The 19,968-nt window shown below is 42.4% G+C and overlaps 1 protein-coding gene across 1 annotated transcript; it reads right to left on the reverse strand.

The window, feature by feature from the left end:
• Nucleotides 1-233: 233 nt before the first annotated feature.
• Nucleotides 234-7,903, reverse strand: LOC139654964 (ORM1-like protein 3). Its single transcript, XM_071532245.1, has 4 exons — nt 7,676-7,903; nt 6,690-6,898; nt 5,635-5,786; nt 234-2,826 (listed from the first exon to the last, which is right to left on the reverse strand). The coding sequence occupies exons 2-4, from the start codon at nt 6,861-6,863 to the stop codon at nt 2,691-2,693; spliced, it is 462 nt and encodes a 153-aa protein (XP_071388346.1). The 5' UTR covers nt 6,864-6,898; nt 7,676-7,903; the 3' UTR covers nt 234-2,690.
• Between the last annotated feature and the right edge of the window lie 12,065 nt (nt 7,904-19,968).

Below are 19,968 nucleotides of genomic sequence, written 5' to 3' on the forward strand. Positions count from 1 at the left end.
CTAATCCTATAAATACTGGTACCACCGAGGAACAAGAAATGAACTCCTAAACAAAATCCCAAGGTCAAGGCTATCAGAAATATCCATGATAGAGCAGATTCTTGTACACACCAGAGCTCCACCATGCTGGACAGGGATGTGTTCATGCAAGGTAAGGCTTCTACAAACACACATACAGTAGATCATCAAGCAATTCACAATTTTAATTCCAACTTTGCAAAAGAGGAGACTACTTTCACTCAAGTAAAATATTTTTGTAATAAACTTTGTGCACAAACAGCACTGTAAGTACTAGACCCTTGCTTCATTAAAGGCATGACTGTTCTGAGACGAAATATAAAAGTCATCTTGGTGTAAAGTATATCTGTAAATCTATGAACTGAACTTTATAAACAAAGGCTCACTCTACAAGTCCAGACATGTCTTCACCTAGACACATGGAATCATTTATTTGATAAGAAGAGAAAACATTGTTTCTGTGTCCTTAATAAAACCACAAAGTTTAGATTAACACTACAATCACTGGAGAGATCCATTTGCTCTTTAAATCTGTTTTTAGATTTAATACTCTTACTTATTGACCTTATTTCTGACATGTACAGACGAGAGTTAAATAAAGCCACCAAAAGGCAGGAGGATATTACAGTTTTCAAAGCCCTCATTAGGCTCACATCATGTAGTACCAACAATTTTCCTTTACCATAAAATTACACAATGAAGTTGAAAAAGTCCTATGTCAGGTACCAGATACAATTCTTCACATTGCTACTGTCTTAATAAATTCAACATATCTTTTCCATTTTAATTAAAGGCTGGTCTCTACAACTCAACTACATTACAATACCATACATACAGAATATTGTATTTTGTCTCTTAAGCAGGCTGACAGCAGATCATGATGACATTTCCCTTAAAAAGCAAGAACAATGACTACCAAACAAAAGCCATGAGCACATTGCTTCAAATTTAATCAACATTCAATGTGCAGTATCTTTCATGTCCTTAACCCTTCAAAAAACTGGGTGTGTGACATTTACAATGCATGGTCACTTTGTGCTATGAAATCTTACATATAGCTTCTCCTTTGCCCAAAGCCCTTTTTGATTGGTCAAGATGTCAATATTCAAAGACATCATGATGAGGAAATAAAAGCTGAAGCAGATCGACTACTATTTAACATACAAACCCTTAATTCTTTGGTCCATGCTCATTAAGCTCTTTCTGGATTCATTTGCATTCACTTGTGCAGTTTTGCATCTCCAAATGAACTAATCTGAGGATGCAAAACGACCACAGAAGCAACATGTGGCATCAAGTGAGAGAAAAGGTTATAGGAGTCAATTTTGTGTCACTGCCTAATTCACACAACCATATATACTGTACATTACTTTACAATGACAAACTAATTTGAGATGAGAACTTCTATTATGAAACAGTTCATAGACTCTTCTGCTTTCCATCAGCAAATGCTCCCCCATGGCCCATGCAGTATAAGAACATATTCTTAGTCAAACTGCCTGGTTGAATCAGGAGTTAAAAAAAATAATAATGATGATGAAACAGGCTATATACATGCATTGGACTAGCAGTATGTAAAATTTGAAAACATAAACATAAGCAAAAAGCTTCATTGAAGAGTAACTCTGTAACTTCTGACTTGTTCATTTGCCTCCAGGTTCCAAACTGAAATGAAGACATAATCGGCTCGTGCTGATGTGCTGTAATGATCTTGGAGGGGACTGAGTATTTTTATAGTGTATTTGCGAGCTTGTGGTTGAATATGCACATAGTGTGGCTATGCATAAAGTATCTAAGAACACAAATACTGATCAGATGCCAGTTTGCCTCTTAAGTCATAGTGAAGGACTTCTGGTCATGTTGCTTGGCCTGTGGTTTTGGATCAGTACAACACTACTTACACAGAGTTTCTACACACAGGCCAGACTATGCTGCAGACAGGAAGCTTGCTGTGGCACAAATCAGGACAAGAGGAGTCCAAATATGGAAACGGTCAGATAAAAATAAGAGTTCCTTAACTCCGATCTTGGACCCTGAGCAGAGCGGCGAGGGCTAAATATAAAACCCTGCGGTTCCTCATGTCTCGCCTCTGCAGCGGCCGGCAGGTCCCTTAACATCTCATCAAACTGCTGCTACTCTCCTTCTCTAAGCAGAGGAAAACCTCAGGACAGAGGAGGCCTTATGGAGGAGGAGTGGAGCTGAATAAATATAATTACAAACAAAATAACCTCCATGAATGTCTGTTTAAGTGTGTCAATGGGTGTAAAATAGCCTAACAATAGTTGTGCTACCATGTCATTCTCTCCTCCTGACACTCATAACACCAGAAAATTCTCATTTCTACAGCAATTTCGACATTACACCCCATTTACAAACGCTTTCTTTTGAAGTGTCATTGGAAAATGTGCAACTCAAACGAGATAGGCCACAAATAATCACAACAGTACACTTTCCGTTTGTGCTGTCTGTATAGTGTATTGTGTCCGTTTCCTGGGGTTTGGTACCATGGCAGTATCCCCAAAAGGCTTCATTTAGAGTGCTGCTCAGCAGAGTTGGGAGCCAGAGAGCCATGGATCCTGATGGGCCTGCGGCCAAATCAGAGGCCTGATACTCTGTGTGCTCACAGCAGTCCAGAGGGACTTGGGGAGAAGGAGGTGTCCTCTTCCGCCCTGTCAGTACTTATTAATCCCAAAGATCCTCACACCGTGCAGCTGGGGCAGCTTGGGGATGAGCACAGTGAGTAAGGAGACAGTGTTGACCACAAAATGGGCCCGGTCGTATTTGGTGTAGAAGCTGGTTAGGATATACCTGGGTCAGAGATAAGAGAAGGTGGAGAAGAAAGGGGAATGGTTAGAGGGCAGGCGCCGTGGCAAGGGGCGCTAGGGGGCACTTGAGCTATCCCTGGAATGAGCCAAGCTCCCCCTAAGCACCCCCTTCAATTTTCTTTGGAGAAAAAAATGTATAAAACTTAGGATACAGAATGAATATAACAAGGATAATTTCTACATGAAAATATAAGAAATGTATTATTCTTTGCAAAAAAAAAAAAAAGATCCCACTGACCTCTGCTAAAGTGTGGTGTGATTGGTTGCTCTGTTCATTACATATCGGAGAGTTTTGTTGTGAGATTCAAAGAGATTAGGATAATTTAGCTATATGTGCTCAATTAAGTCGCTTAGCTGTGGACTGTGGTGTGTCAGGATAGACCGATTTGTCATTTCTCTAAAACAAGGAAGGGTGGAGGACAGTGAACATGAAAAAATAGATAATGGCAAGGTGGTGAGGCCTGTAATGTTATCGCTATGGAGGAAGAGGAAGGTGATGGTGGAAGAGGGACCCAAAGCCTAGAGAGGGACTCGGAGATTGAGGAAAATTCTCCAACTGAAAATGAAAGTGTGGGGGAAACCTGTACGCTAGCCCTGCAAGCAATCCCACCACTGGCCCCGTGGATTTAAGTCAACGTGAAGGACCAAGGCATCCTCAACTAAAGTTGAACCCCACTCCACCATTTGGCTCTCAGCAAAGTCACGGCAGATGCAGCTTTCTGTTATGCATGTTAGCATAAACAAGCTATGGAAGCTATGGATTGGACATTGACAGTGTGACTGACCACTTTGCTGTGAACCACAAAAACAGGCGGATCGTTCTTCTGTGACTAATGAGTAGAGTACACATTTTTTTGGTTGTTGATTTTAAGTGACTAGTTATTATCAGCAATGAGTGGGCCAATCATAACAGTGTGATCATGTGAGAAGTACTATCTCCACAGTGAGTTTCCTCAGTTGCTTGCTTGTAGACCATTGGCAATGAGTCGAGTCAGAGCTCGATTTAGTTTGTTCCGCCCTTGCAACAACTGAAGCTGTCCAGCACAGTCCACTGTACCGTCCTGTCAGTGGTGTGCCGTCTGTATAGGCTGGTTGTTATGCAGCAAAACTGGTTGTTATGTAGCGGTGTCTATATCAATGGTTCTATTGCTTTTTACTATAGCACATACTGTGATGAATGGATGTGCCTGTGTATGTGGCACTGTTTGTTTACATGACTAATACAGTGATTAATTTGTCTGATATAGCACATTTTTAAATCTTTTGTGTACTGTGAACTGTGTGCATAGCTGCATAGCCTAGTGTCTAACTGGACTCGTTGTTATATCATATACAGTCTAATAGGCATAGGTCTAAATACACAGTCAGTCTTCAGCTCATTGAAGCACGCACATGCATATAATGTTGTGTTGGGGATTTGGCTCCCAATGGAAAAACAGTGGCCCTCCTTGTGTAGCAGTATAGCCTAATTCACACCCTAGTCTATTGTATTGTTATTATTATTTTTTATATTATTTAGAAAAAAGTTAGCACCTGCTGTTTATAATTAAGCTCCCCCTTAGCTCCCCCAGCCACAATTATCTGCAGCCGCTACTGTTAGAGGGGTGGGAATGAACAAACCAATTAAGTATTTAAACTCTGGATAAACTTTATTAATCTTTGGGTTTTCCCCTCAAGTTTCTGTATTAGCTCTGAAAGAGAGAAAAGCTACTTGTAGCAGTGCAAGTAAGCAAAGAATACTATCAGTGCTAACAAGCCTGAAGGACTAAAAACCAAACTGTCAAAGCATCCCTTTAAGTATGTTAGGCAATCTCAAACTTTTCCACTTATTTTGCCTCTGATAACCACCGCTGTTAGGGTCACTGCAGCGAGATGTTTCCTAACTCACAAACGCTATTAGAATGTGGCAACATCTGCGAGACTGTTCCAACTTGCCGACTAGCAGGATTGCATCAGTAATTGACAAAAAAACTAAAACTCACAAATATGATGCTGTAACTCAAAATGCCTTAACTATAATTCAGAACATCTTTACTGGAGAACAACTCAGTAAACAGACCCAGTGAGAGAGAGTGACCAAGAATCAGACAGTCAGTCAATGCTTGTAAATTGAGTTCCCCTCTCTGCCAGCACTTAGGGAACAACCTGCTGGCTACATGACAGCACTGGATGTGGCTGAGATGTGAGATTCTGGTGAAATACTACCAGAGCCAAAAGGGGAAGAGGGAAGTAACAATGCTGAATCAACATCAAATGATCAAATCAGTAGGGGATTGTTGCGAGCTAAAAATGAGGCCTTGTACATCCTGTTCATGAGGTCATGTCTCTAAAAAAGACCTTAGCAGATGTGTAGCTTTCCCAGCTGGAGTCTTAACCTATAGATTGACGACTTGTCTCTTCCTGCTGCCGCTGGTTGCAAAATAAAATTATTAAGGGGCCTTTGAAACAAGTGAGAACAAAAATGTACACCTGCACAAATGCTATCACCACAATGTTCAGGCTGAGGTGGCATATCAACCCCAGGGAACCACCGTTTGCTTCCTGTAAACAGAGCCCTGCTGGTTAATAAGGACAGAAAAGGGCATGAAAGCAGCGAGGGGTGTTGCCGAGAATTTTAAGCCCCCTGACGAGTTGTGATGTTGGCCAACAAGGCCTGGGACCACAAGGAATGCTAATCAATCCAGACTTTTTTGTGACTGCCCAAGCTTAGACCCATCCTGAACGATCAGCTCTTCCCTCTCCACCTGCTACCCAACTGAAGGCAGAGCATAAGCTTTAGAGGGCCACTTACAGGACGATGGGTGTGATGGTGAGGAACTTGCGCGAGGCAGTGAACTGCACACCGTAGTCCATCTGCTCCCAGTGTGTGAGGAGGCGCGCCTTGCCCTGATCTGGGGTCTCAAAGGGAGTCCCTTTCACCGTGTGGAGTAGGAGGTACATGCACTGCAACAGAAAAAAGACACTTAGATAGTCAGAGATGGCACTGTTCTCCTCTGACATTCTGGTGTAAGATTGAAATGTGAATATTATAGCTGAATTTGCTTGGAAACACATTTGCCCAGGATGTTATTTGAGAGTATTAAAATAAGTTGAGGGCTTGGTCTTGGACACACTTCATGTCATTTTGACTACCTGACCCCACAACCGGGAGACCAAGTGAAGAAAGTGAATGTGTTCTCAAGGTTCTCAATGTTAAAAGTGCTCATTTGAATTGTATACTTAGTACTTGTTGGTATACAGCCAAACCCTCTTTATATAGAGAGAGGTATAAAAGAGAGGTATGAAAACATATTTTTGTAACAGCATCAACTGTAAGCTAATATTGTACTGATCTCTGAAACTGGGGGCAGACAGCCAGCACTTGGTAATCAAAGGGTTTGTGATGCAAGACTGAGCAACACCTCAGGTCTGATGATCATAGCGTTGGTTGAAACATTACTGGCACCAATTCATTAACGAAGGACATGACTACAGGAGCAGAGGAGCAGTAAGCAGGCCTTTCCTTTTTCCTACAGCACCGCAGTGCAGCCGTCTCTACAGAACCTGTGCCATGAGTTAGTACCTCCAGTCTTGTACCGTCCCCTGCTTGGCTTTGAGCTACTCTGCTATTCCCACGTGTGTCTATCATGCTGCTGTAATTTTAGCCATTTGTTACCCTTTGTTGACTTATCTGCTGCTTGTTTGTGTGTTCCGGTTGTCCTTGTCATGCCTGTCTATGTTAAGTGCTACGTTTATTCCCCACGTCCCACATTGCAATGCATTTGTCCTTAATTGACCTGACTGGATCAATAAAAGTTAAAGGAAGCAGGGTGGTTCTGGGGCCTATGGGCACTCTGCTCCACTGACCAGGTTGTGGATGAGGTTGGTGAGGGTCCAGACGACTGGTACGCTGGCGAAGGGAATGCTGAGCAGGATGACGTGCAGGAGGCCGATGCCCAGGATGTAGGACAGCCAGATCCCCCTACTGTTCATCACCCGGGTGTTGGGGTTCACCTCGCTGTGCGCCGTGCCCACATTCATGATGGTGATGGCACCACTTCCAAGGCCTCTGTCTTCTGTAGGATGGAAAGAAACTGTCATGAAAGGGTTGATGCACAGAACGATCTGAATGAGTTTGTGTATACCCAGCTACCTTAACTCCTGCTCTCTCTACTGTACGATGAATAGAAACTCTTCACTTCACTCTTCTTCTATGTGAATGGCTATCTGATGTGTTATAATCTTGTTAATGTATTAATATTTCTATCAATGATATGAGCTGAGTATGAAAGAGTAGAATCTGTTCATCTTTATCCATTCATATTACAATATCACCATTCATATATAGTTGTTTTTGTAAAATACCACTGGTCAAATACCACTTGGCCATAAGCCTGATGAAAAATAAGAGCAAACGATGTAGGCTATACAGTATATCCACATAATGATCACTTAATGCAAGCTTATAATAACTGTTTATACCAATGTACTCCAATGGTAATCCACTTAATACTGAGCAATAGAGCACAATCACAAGAAACTGAAATAAAAGTAAAATTAAAACTATATTAAAAGTGGGGTAAATTTTACAAGTGACCTTTGACGTAAAGACACACAGCTGAGCAAGTCTGTATCTGCCAAGTCAGCAGTATTGTATACATTGATTGACGAGAGTAAACAATGTAGCAAGCACTTGGCCATTCCAACATGACAAGTTGTCAAACCTCAAAATAGAGCTAAATGCCATTATCAGAACCCTATCTACAAGTGGATTATGCATTACCATCCAAGTTGCAACTACACTAGCTAATATCAGAGTCTGTGTCAATAAGTAAATAAACCATTATACTCACATGAGAAAAAAATGGCTTCAACTCCGACCTGTATTGACACTAGTCCGTTATCACAGTTTTCCTCTTATCGATGCCTTCAGTTATATAACTGATAGTATCACTGGGTGAGCTGGCGAGGCTCCACTGTGTCGATTAGTCCCCCAGTACCATCTTTTCGCTCCCAGCGAGGTGATAACTGCATCCGTCTGTTCATAGACTAACAATCAAGCAAGACATATCCACTTTTCCTTCGTCTTCTTGCCAACAGCTGGTGACAACACAGCACACTTCATGATAGAACGTCATCGTTTTCCGAGCCACACATTTCGGGTGAGTTTTTACTCGTCGCATTTCGTTGTGATTGGTTACGTTCCGTCACATGGCCGAAATTAACCAATCACACTCTAATGCGTTGAACCCGCGTTGACTACGCCCCCTTTTGACGTCACGGCGGTGGGAGGAGGCAGAGGGAACGGGCATGATTGTCATAGTGAAGGATTTAGCTGATAACAGAAAAAAAAGAAAATATTCAAAAAATATGTATATATAATTGCGTTATAAAAATGTAATCTTTACACTATCATTACAAGGGGAAAGGCTATTTGAGATAATGTTATCTGTCATGGCTGCTCAGCCATCAGATTACCAGTAGTATCCAGACCAAATTTAAATTCACTTTCTTGCTGCAAGTGTTGTTAAAATTCCTGTTTCATCAACACAGTCACTGGCTCTGACGCCACTTTGGTTATATCACTTGATATCTGTGTACAAAAGGGGGCCCTTGACTCTTATGTAGCCAAGGTGAGAGAGGAGGCCTTGCTAGAGGCAGTGAAAATGACTGACAGGGTCGATACTCCAGTCCCAAAATCAAAGAAGATCAACAGTGTCATGTTCCAGATCCCAAGATAAGTCTGAATACTAATTTAGGTCCGCAGTAGCCCTAGGCCAAGGGGGTCAACTGCGTTCTATTTACATCCAACGTTACGTGATACCCACTGTTTCTAAGGGTGCCCCTGTGATGAGTGGCATCAAACGGGTCGGGCCGGCTGACAGTGGCTTCTCTCATGCTCATAGCCTTGGGTGCTATAGCCGTGTTAGCGATGTAAACCTAGAGCTCTCTTCACATGCGGGTATGCAGGACAATGTTGTGAGATCACTGCTGGCACTGGAATAATAACCAAATAAATGACATTGATAAAATACACCTCTGGAAAGAGGCAAAAGATGATGATCAGATGCAATGTCAAAGTCTACAAAATCAAGTTCTCCAGACTATGTTTAACACTTCTGAGAAAGATGTCAGTTTTAAAAGGGGATCACAGCTATAATTATTAGTTTTTCAATCATTTAGAAACTTAAACACACTTCTTCAAGTGGCTTTGGGGCAAATGATGGTGTTGAGACCTTATTTCTAGGTAATTAGCATACTAATTAACAATTAGTAGCATGCTGTGCCTAACACTTCTGAGGCAGATGCCATTATTTTAAAGGGGAATGCCGCTAAATATTGTAAGCCTAAGTAGTATACTTATTAATCCATATGTTTTTTTGTTGTTTTTTGTTTTTTGGATGAAGCCATATCAGTTCCTCAGTCCACAGGGTATTGCTTTCATGTTTTATTGCATAGCACCCGTCTGAAACACTTCTGCACTTAGCCAAGTGGGGGTGGATATCTGATCTCTGCCCTGAGACAACTTTGGCTACCTCTGGTGATGATAAAATCAAGCTTCAAAGTCTTGCGGTCTTCCCCATTTCTTCACAACCACACATTTAATAGATGTTTAAATATGTTGCTCATTAGACTACATTTCTATACACTTTGACTAATGCCTCCAGGCCATCTGACTTAGGCTTTCACAAGTAATGTGATTCCGTTAATAGGACTCGTGCCTGTAATAAAAGCTTTTAATGATGAGATGCATTTCATGTTATATTCTTTTCTGGCATCACAGGCTGTCTTTTGCCGCCGGGTCTTTGTTTGGTAATATAAACCCCTTTGTCCATAAAGACAGGTAAATTCATTACATCTCATGAGGGAATACAAGTGACAAAGTATCTGTTTTTAAGGCTCAACAGAAAATTCATTTTTATAAACTTGTATTTAATCAGTTGACAATATCAGTTTCAATTTAATGATGTACTTACAAGTCACTGAACTGTTGTGTGGACTCTCAAAACTATAGTGTTACTATTCTTTATGTAAAATTTGTATTGTGATATTACTTTTACATTGTCTTGTACCATTTCTGTTCTGGTGAGCATTCCTTAATGGAGCCAGCAGTGGAAGTCTTCCCTATATTACAGCTGACCGTTTGTTAATGATTGTTTAAAGCTTGTATAGTTTGTATAGTATTTGAGCAGTTAAAGATAGTTATTATGCCCTTCATTCTTGAGCGAATGCAGCTTACGTGAGTCATGCAACCACAATAGTCTTCTATAAAAGGAAGATTCGGAAACAAATCTCAAGCTGTTCATCCTTTGTTGTAGCAGAGGATGCAATAAGGTAGCGTTCTTAGCAAAGGAAGTTGGTGTTTGTAACAGATAATACTTCCTTTGGTGTACCAAAGGATACAGTCATTTAGCAACTCAGCTAAATTACATTAAACATGTTTTTAATAGAGATAGCATTACATCTATTGTTGCTGATGTGATCTGAAATGTCACAGCTGCAAAACTCCTGCAGTGAAGCAAGATAAATAAACTTCATATATAATTCCCAAGTTGCTCATCCTTTGCTACAGCAGATGCATCATGTTGTTGTCCTTTAGTGGTTTTTAACAACGTCTCAGTATGTACAACGTATTCAGACACAGTGTAATTGCCCATACTCTATTTTCAAAGTATTTTGACATGAGTTGGGGATCCTGCTTTCAGAGTGAAAGAGATGGACTAAAATATGCAGGATTGTCTATATTGCGAGTGTGTCATTTTAAGAAACTTTAGAAAAGTATTATTATCTCAATAGTACACTGGATCACTGCACTAACTGGACACTCACCACAACTATTGGCACAATTATACAGAAGGCCCCTGTAGCCCCCACCACAGTATACACAATGTCCTGTATGTAGGCCTTGTAGCATGTGTGTCAATAAGTAGAACTGATTCATCATGTTACTGGTTGTCATGTCACAGACTCATGGCACCATGCTTGCAAGACATTCTTGTATGTACTTGACAATAAGGAGCTTCTGATTTTGATATGTAACCAGCAGATGTCACCATCAACACATTTCCAACTGGTTGCCATCACCCCCGGAGCCTGTACAGTGATACACTTAGAGTGATGAACCTCTGACACATGCACAGTAGTATAGCCAAGCGTACACACAGGTTTCTACACATTATGTCCATCTCTTTCCCTGGGTATTTAGAGTTTACCCATTAATCAGCCTTGCTACCACTGAAATACATAGAGGGGTGCAATCCAATAAACACAGTCCCCTTCAGAAGTGCACCTTTTAAGCCACTGCATCAGGTCAATGTTAATGTTGATATTATGATAGTCCTTCTCATCTCTCAAACAACTGTAACCCTTTCATTCTCCACATAATACATCATCTGAGAACCCCTAATGTAATTTTCACCAAGGATAATGACAAACACATGTCTATGATACATCTTAGCCTACCTTGCTAGGTCTTTTGGCCACGTATTCATACTCCAGCAGATTCTCTCAGGAAAATGGAAAGGTTTAATTTTAGTTTGAATAATTATATCCTCATGAGTATCTATATGGTGGAGGAAATCAAAAGGTTGTTGGTTCAAATCTATCAAAATTAGAATCAGCATCACTTAATTTGCCAAGCACAAAAAAGTACAGGAATTTGTTTCAGTGGCATTAGTGCAGAGATACATTTACCATTTACAGAGTGTATAATGTCAGAGTACATACTAGCACACATTATGCAAGAACAAGAGGACCACAAAATACAATGCTATGGGACAATACAATACTAAAGATAATAGAATATATCCTACTACACACCAACTATATAGTCTGCATTCAGTACTCAAGATGTCTTGATCATCAATGGATTAAGATATGTGCGTCTTGTCAATTCACATATGAAGCTTGCAGTTTATTTTAACTAATTGTTCAGATTTAGGCATCACTTTTGGCCCACTGTGAACCCAATGAACTCATTGTGTAGTAGGCAATATCAAGGCAGTAGATAGTCAAAATATCACCTATTCCCACATTTTCCTTAAATTCTAGAGCTACTATAGGGAATGCATGTGATTATTTCTGCTAACAAGCTTAATGGCCTTCATCCCCAGCTGTAACTGAGCAGTGCTGTGAAGAATATATTAACTGAATATAGCAAGATATACGGGGCTGTTAATATGAACACGTTCTAGAGGTTAATGACATGGAGCTTGTCTGTGCTGCAGTATGTGAGAGGAAGGACACTGCTAGAGCAGTTTTCTCCAATAGGAGAGGTGGACTTGTGACCCAGGCAGGCTTGGATGATAGCCTCGCTGGAAAAGGCTGACGCAGGGAGTCCATTATTGCCCCTGGAGGAAGCTGAGGATTAGAACACCAAAGAATTTCAATAAAAGAAGTGTCTGTTTGGGGGGCGGGGAGGGGCAGAAGGGTGGGAGGGGGGGTGATGGGGGGGCTCCCTCATTGTCCCAACAGTGATTGAGAGCAAGAGGAGGGGAGTGGGAGGGCATTGTGTTTGCAGCCCCTCTGAAGAAGGTGGTTATTAGGGGGGATGGCTAAGGAGGGGTGAGGGGTGGGGAGGCTGTTGACTCTTCATCTTGTGTGAACAAAGTCTCTGGCTCATAGCCCTCTTCTCTCCCTCTGTCCCGGACCCCCTTGTTTACGAGTGCCATGAATACTGCCCCTCTACTCGGGGACCCCCGCCACCTCCAACCTGCACCACCGCACATTGTGGGGCTTAAGTGCCCTTTAATTAGGCCGCCTCAGTGTCCGGCTGAAGACCACTGAGGGTTTAGGCTCTTCCCTGTGGGACCTTGCTGAGCGGCTCACACACACCAATAGGGCTTCCCTCACACAGCCGAGGGATGAAGTGTTTGCTGCTCTAATGAAAAAGGTTTGTTTGGGGGAAGAGTTCTTGTCGTCTTTGTCCCCTGTCTTACAAAGTCCTGACAAAGGCATCGATATTATCTTTAACGCTCTCCCATTTCCAGGACACATTGGCGGGGACGTTAGCCGCAGCAGATGGGTGAGGCTGCAGTCTTTCAGCCACCAAGAGGCATACACACTGCCAAAATTATCCAGACGAATCACAACAGTAAACATCATGTATTTCCTGTACAGACAGGACACGTTGCACACCAGATCGCTTGCATTATTGTGAGTGAAATAATTAGGCAATCACCGCGCAGATGGAGGCGATGGCGAGAAACTGCTTTGTGGTCGTGAAATTAGAACGGGAGGTTTCCGTCTTGCAAAATTATGTAGAGGAGCTTGAATTCATGTAAAAATATGTAAAGGAGCGTGAATTCACATAAATTCAGACACTCACTCAACCACATACACAGCCAAACACACACACACACACACACACACACACACATAGCTTTGTCATTGTGATGGAGCACATTTCATTATCATAACAGCGAAAGACACAGGACTCCAAGTATGAGGGGGAGGTGAGCAAGAGGCATTGAGAATTTGCTGAACTGCCCCGGCAAAATGAGTAATTTCTGGAAGCCCCATTGTGTCAAGAGCTTACAGGGCGAGGGCTCTGAAAGGAAGAGGCAAAGGAAGGATATAAAAATGGGAGCGAATGAAATAAACAAAGAGAAAGATGGTAGGAATGAGAGACAGAAAAGAGTAATGAAAAGAAGTGTGTGGAGGGAGGAGGGCGGGATTGGGCGTGTTCAGAAACTTTTTCGCTACAACCCAGTGTGTGTGTAGATACCCTCCTAATCCTGGTTTTATTGGCTGCCTGTGTCCGGCCATGCTGGTCGGATTGAGTGGGGAGGGGCGGGAGGTGGGGGGGGGGGGGGGGGGCGAACACATGTCCTCCTTTGTGGTAATACGCTGATCAGGCCTGAGAAAGAGCCGGACCTGGTTACGGCCTTTCTCAGGTCACCGTAGAAACCGGCACGGTAGGGGACCGCTGTGTGCCTCCCCCTCCTGTGCACCTACTGATGCAGACACGGAGCCCAAGTCCTTCCTCAGTACACATTTGTACAAAACACCACCAAGTGTTGTTGAGTCATAGTTCAATTCAAGATCAGGCTCCGATGTTCTTGACCTTAATTGCTGCTGCCTTTCCAGACAGTTCACATTGCACTTGTGGCCTCAACCTGGGAAACGTGGTTTCAATGTTGTTCAGATGCAGACCACAGACCCATTCCTTCGCCTGCACTCATAAATTAGACCACTGTCACATTCCCCCCATCCATCCCTGGCCCCGTTAACCGTCTATCACTCCTACGGAGCAACTGTCGTCCAAATCCAAGAGCTGAGCTCGGCACATTTCTGTCAGTGCCGTAACACGCGACAAAGTCCGTGATCGAAAACAGACCTGCCTTGTTGCGAGCGTCGCTGAGACATACCGCATCTTGACTGGAAGCATTCAAAAATCATCCCGATAGGAATTATGTAGAAGACTCCCCACCACGACTGGCTGGAGAGCAGGCTTCACACAAGTTCCACAAAGATATCTATTAATTATTGTCACATTTAGAGACTCAGAGGATCCCCCCCCCACCCCCCAAACAGGGCGGTAGGTCGTTGAGCGCTCAGTCACAGCCTGTTTCCCCATCTTCTTTGTTATGGAGGAATAAAACACAGAAGGGGCGGGTGAAGGGGGCCACTCCATAGCTGACCTCCAGACTGTGGTCACTGGGCTCTCTCCCTGCGGTGGGCACTCAGCCTCTCCACTCCAGAGTGCACACTCCCAGCCCCTGCTGTGCGACCTTCCAGCCCCCTCAGACTGTCCAGCTCACTCATGCCCTGCAGGTCCTTGACGGTAAACCACTGTCCCCCAGGAGGAAAGAGAAGTGAAATAATTTACTCAAGTAGAAGTACTGCTACTTCAGCTAAATTTTACTTTAGGGTAACAGTATTCGTCACAGTATTTGGGTATTTAGTTACCTCCAAGCAAAAACCATTTTGTGCATGTTCCAAAATCTTCCTCCCAAAAATTTGTGGATTAGCCTACCCAGTTAGGTGTTGCCTTTGCAAATGGATTGGTAGGGAATTACAAGCAAGGTTTGGGGGAGGTTTGTTGTTAGCTCATGATAAATCAAAAATGTCTATTTTACAGAGCTAGTTCTTTTCCACCTCTACCATAACTACCCCAGTGGGGTTAACTTCAAAATTACATGAATGAGACGGTTCTATGTGGTTCTAAATGTAATGATCACAAGCTGTGCTGGTGACCTACAAAGATGATTGTGTTATAGTGATATGATCATGATTCTTGAAGCACCTGTCATTGTAATAGTATCATGAACACTAATGAACATGATGAAGACGTAACAGCAGATCAGATGTATATATAGATGTATACAAAGTCACATTTTTGTAAGTATGTATGGGCCGCAGTTCAACTTAAAAAGGGAAGCCACTGAAATCCGTTGAATTCATTTTTTTACTGGTGCAATTGCAATATTAAAATCATGTTTAAATCAATAGGTGAACTACTACAGTAGAAACTCAGTTATCCACCCCTTACTATGTCATTAAACATTGCAGAAGTGTTTTGACATTTGTTACTGAGAACATCATCTCACCGAGGCTGGCTTCCATATCCACACAATCAATCTGTTGTGAAATCTACCAGGTGATCCAAATGGTCAAACAACTGCATTTTTAATAATTAGATAAATAATGCTAACAAAGTCAAAAGCTGCATGGTTATGTACACTAACAGATTTACACAAAATCAGCAATAAGGCACTCAAGTCAGCTGCAAAGCAGATTCATGTATAAGCATTACTCAAGTATTGATTAGATTAGATGAGAAAGACTTCAATGCCCTCATTGAGGCAATTTGAGGCAATGTTGGTGTTATTAGAAAGAGAAAGAACTTACAGTACTGTGGAGAGGTTAAAGTGTTAACGCTTCACATTTTAAAGCTTTGTGACGATGCATTCAAATCTACATTGCTGAGAATCTGGCGAGAATGTCAAATGGCTATACAAGTCCTTCTTGTTCTTGTTTAGACTTATACTTATTTAAAGAGTATGAATCATGTCACGCAAAACTGCATTGTCCTGAACTTTAACTACAAAGAAAACACCATCTGAAGGCAGAGTACCATAATAACATGGTAGAGGAACCACTAACAGCATGAGACATCACTCTCTAAAAGGCATGAGGCAAATGCACCAGCAAAAATCCAGCTGCAAACTGGCTGGTGAATTAAAATAATCCTGAGGAGTTTCATTCAATGTTAAAAGAAACTTCAGAACCTCAGTTTTCATAAAGAGTGAAATGTGTTCTATCATGTGAATATGAAAGTGAAGTATGAAAGTATGAAATTTATATTGAGGAACCCCTTTTTTTATTGCTTTGTTGCAGCGGTTTTGAAGTCTTTGGTGGTCACCCTTTTCAGTATGACCAACTGATAATCCTTTGAAACAAAACTAGATAGTGTTATCAGTACAACTGGCTTTGTTTGATCTCTGTTGGGTATCTTGTTTGTATTTACCCTGATCAGTTTCCTCGCATGTGAATAAAACGCTTGGTTACTTCAGGCTAATTCTATGCCCATCACAAGTGTCCCACCCTCCTCCTCCACTCTCTCTCTATCTTTCTCCCTCTCTGTCCTCTCCCTCCTCCCTCTGTCCCACGGCTGCCTGCCCCACAGCCCATCAGAATGACAATGGTATTGATGTAAAATGTGTCGCCTTTGGGCCGCTGAAGCATATAACCCCTGCATGCCTGGCCCAGCCACCACCACGCTTTATGGCTTTATTGTGTCCCCTTTTATGTCCTCCCCTGTTGGGGTGGGCGGACAACAATTTAGAAAATTCACTGTAAATGTCCCTCTGAGTGCGTGAGTGGGAGAGGGTGTATGTGTGTGCGTGTTGACGTGTGTGTGTGTGTGCGTGCGTGTGTGTATGCACTGTATGCACATATATCCGGATCAATTAGTCAGGGCACAACCCCTAAAAATCAATGTGTCAACGTGTCCCCCCCCTCCCTCCTCCCTGTATGCCCTCCAACACCAATCGCAGAGTCTCCTGAGGGGAGGCTGACCCACATCCCTTCACCTATCCCCAGCCACTTTGGGGAGTCCTTTCTTTGAATTATCATGGATGAAATAGGTTGACTAAGAACTCTACCTTTTCCCTCTGTCCCTCCCTATACCTCCCTCTCTCATTTCCCTCCCTCTCTCCCTCCCTCTTTTCACTCTTTCCTTTCTTTTCCACATTACCAGGGGGTGGCGTGTGATTGACAGATGGGAACGAATAATAATTTTTTTTCGTAACCTAAGGCCATCCTCTGTGATTGGCTTGCCAGCTGACATCTCCAAACCTCGCTCCCCCCCCCCCCCCTCCACCACCACCACCCCCCCTTTAATATTGGGCCTGTGGATGAGGCATCCTGAGGGAGAAAAAAAGTAGAGAGAGAGAGAGAAAAAGATATCTACCTTAGGGAAGAACCTCAGAGAGAGGGAGGGAAGGAGAGGACGGGTAGGAGCGTGTGTGCATGTGTGTGAGAGAGACACTTACTCTCTTAACTACTAGGAGACAGACACACTTTCCTGGCCCGACTCAAAGAAGGGGGGAAAACAGGAGGAAGATTTTTTTTTTTCAATATCATTTTAATTTTCCCCTCATTCAACAATCAAGCTGCCCTAAAGCTTCTCTTCCTGGAAACTCTTCTTCATTGCCTACTGGAAATTCTATGTATTGATCCATTTACACTCTTACCCACTACAAGGCTTACCTCATGGATTTGTATCTGATTGGATATGTGATGTGTGTGTGGTTGTCCAGCTCACGGGTGCTTGGAGGCTATCCCATCTGGTGGTGAGTACAATCCAGTTTCAGCATCAGAGCCTATAGTTGCATAAAGAGAGAGACTTTTTTGGTCAAATGATCATTTTTGAGAGGGCAGAATGTGCACTTTCAGTTGACTGCGTGGAAAAATGTTCTCCGGCCCAGTCCAAAGAATCTTAACCTCAAATACTAGTGTAACGGAAAAGGCTCGCCGTTCTTTTCCCCTCTACACTCAGGTCCATTTATCATATTAGAATATGTTGTGATGCAAAGGGGGATGAATTTGTAGTTTCGAAACATTTAAGTTATTAAATAGGTATAGTTATTTTTGAAAAAAACACTTTGCGCATGGATGCCATGTTGATGTGAATTGTCAACAGCACTCTAAGGACTTTCTGGGCTTTTCTAGATAATAGTTCAAGTCATTAATATCATTAATTATTGGATAAATTGTGTGTCTATCCCTCAAAGACAATGACAACACTGATCTTATTCATGAAAACTCAACAAAGCCTCAGAAACGATGGCTCAGACCGTCCTGCTTCTAAATCATTATTTTCTTTCTTGAAATACAGCTATATAATTTCAGGACTGCCTTAGGGAGTACAGCAATCATGACCTATTAGATCAGCGTCATTTTGTTTAGTTTGCTATTGTGCTTCAGTGTTCTACATTCAGGCCGCCGGCCCCCAAACATGCCGTGTATCTCTTCATTGTTGAAAGAATGTTTTTCCTCTTTTTTGTTTGGATGCATATATGGTGTGCACTAGGCTCTAATTTGATCCTGACAAAGTTCTGCATGATATTCAGAATTTTGCGACTGTTTTTACAAAATCGACAAATTTGCTGTCTAATATGGGGTATCCGATGTAATCTAAATCAATCTATTTTTTTTTTTAAACAGTTAAGCATGTCATTTTGCTTTTCAATCGTATTACAATTTTTTCATGCCCCCCCTGAGAGATTTGTGAAGAGACAATATGTTCAGGTGCCGCAGGGTTTTATTGTCTTTGTGAAATTATCCCAGATCGCTTTTGGCACCAGCAACTGAAATTTAGAGGTTCATCTCATTACAAATTCAGCTACACGCAGCTGACCTCATAGCCCCTAGTCTTCTTTTGTAACATAAAGCTTTTATTTTGGAGATATTTGTGTAGGCGTATGACAAAGCTCTTTTGGCTCGACACAATACTTGTCAGAGCTACTGCACTTTTAGTAGCCCAACTAGCATGTGGTCCCACCATAGTGCTGTCCAAACCGCGAGCATCTTCTGGTTTCATTTACAGAGCAGGGAGCTGCCAAGCACACAGGCCACAGGGCTGAAGTGTTAATGGCAAAGACGACTTTACACCCACTCCTGGCTTCAGCAAGCACCGTCAGACAACAGTGACAAAGAGCCTGGGATTCTCTCTCAGTGAATTACCTGCAGCTGTTCTGTTCAAGGAGCTTACATGACACCGGTATAATTTTCGAACCCTAACAATGCGCAGCACCTTTGATTTGGGTAACAAATTTTGAAGTGTAGATGGGGAGGAGTAGTCACAGGGAGGGTGTAAAGATGAAAAGCCTCGCCGTAGCTCCAGGTGACTGGGCAGGTGCTGAGGAATGGGTGTCAAACAGCGCTGTCAGTGGCATCACCCCGCGGTGTCGAACACGTCCAAAAAGGGACAAAATGAGGTGGTGCGTCAAACAAGAGGGTGCCGGGTTTCAGAGAAGGCCCAGGCAGGCTCCTCTCAGCTTCTGTCTTAGGGGCGATGACTTGGCCATAAATTCTCCAGCCAAGGAGGGACGGGTTGGAGGGAAAAGGAGTTTTGACTGCTTTATGCCTGGCAGCCACACCGTCACAAGATGGGGTGTTGAAAACAAAACAGGGCATAAATAACTCTGGTGATATGCACATATGCATGGAGGAATAGGTGGTGTAGTAGAAAGGCATAGCAGACTAATGAGGTGGGTTTGGATAGGCAAGGCTGAACATTAAAATTGCCCCCTTGAAATGCAAGAATGTTTGGGGAAACAGCAGCTTTGTGTAAAAGAGGCTAAATAAAGTGTTGAGAGAATTCACACCAGATTAAAGATACTGTAGACCCACACAATCCACAGGTCCCACAAGGTCTCAGTCCAGTCATCTGGTAAACCCGTCCTTAATGTGCGGCTTGAAATTGAAACATAAAATATCTGTTGTTTGACTTACTGCTGTGTTTTGCTTTCACCTTTTAACCCGTGTATAATAGTCTAAAAATATCAATGTTTGGATAGATATAACTTGAAGCTGTGCACTATGACACTATTTATGATCATATTTGCGACAATAAAAAATGTGGCTATTAGTATATTAAGCCTGTGTGCCTAAACTCATCTATAATCAGAACAGCTTA

Source organism: Centroberyx affinis, unplaced genomic scaffold (assembly GCF_046629955.1).
Source record: "Centroberyx affinis isolate AG114_WGS23_722 - 3 ecotype Tasmania unplaced genomic scaffold, CSIRO-AGI_Caff_v1 ptg002178l_1, whole genome shotgun sequence".
Classification (NCBI taxonomy): Eukaryota; Metazoa; Chordata; class Actinopteri; order Beryciformes; family Berycidae; genus Centroberyx; species Centroberyx affinis.

Coding starts and splice junctions, on each gene's coding strand:
- LOC139654964 (XM_071532245.1), bottom strand. CDS start 6,863: ATGAATGTGGGCACGGCGCACAGCGAGGTGAACCCCAACACCCGGGTG. Junction 5,787..6,689: donor CCAACCTCATCCACAACCTG/GTCAGTGGAGCA, acceptor TTTCTGTTGCAG/TGCATGTACCTCCTACTCCA. Junction 2,827..5,634: donor ACCATCACACCCATCGTCCT/GTAAGTGGCCCT, acceptor TCTCTGACCCAG/GTATATCCTAACCAGCTTCT.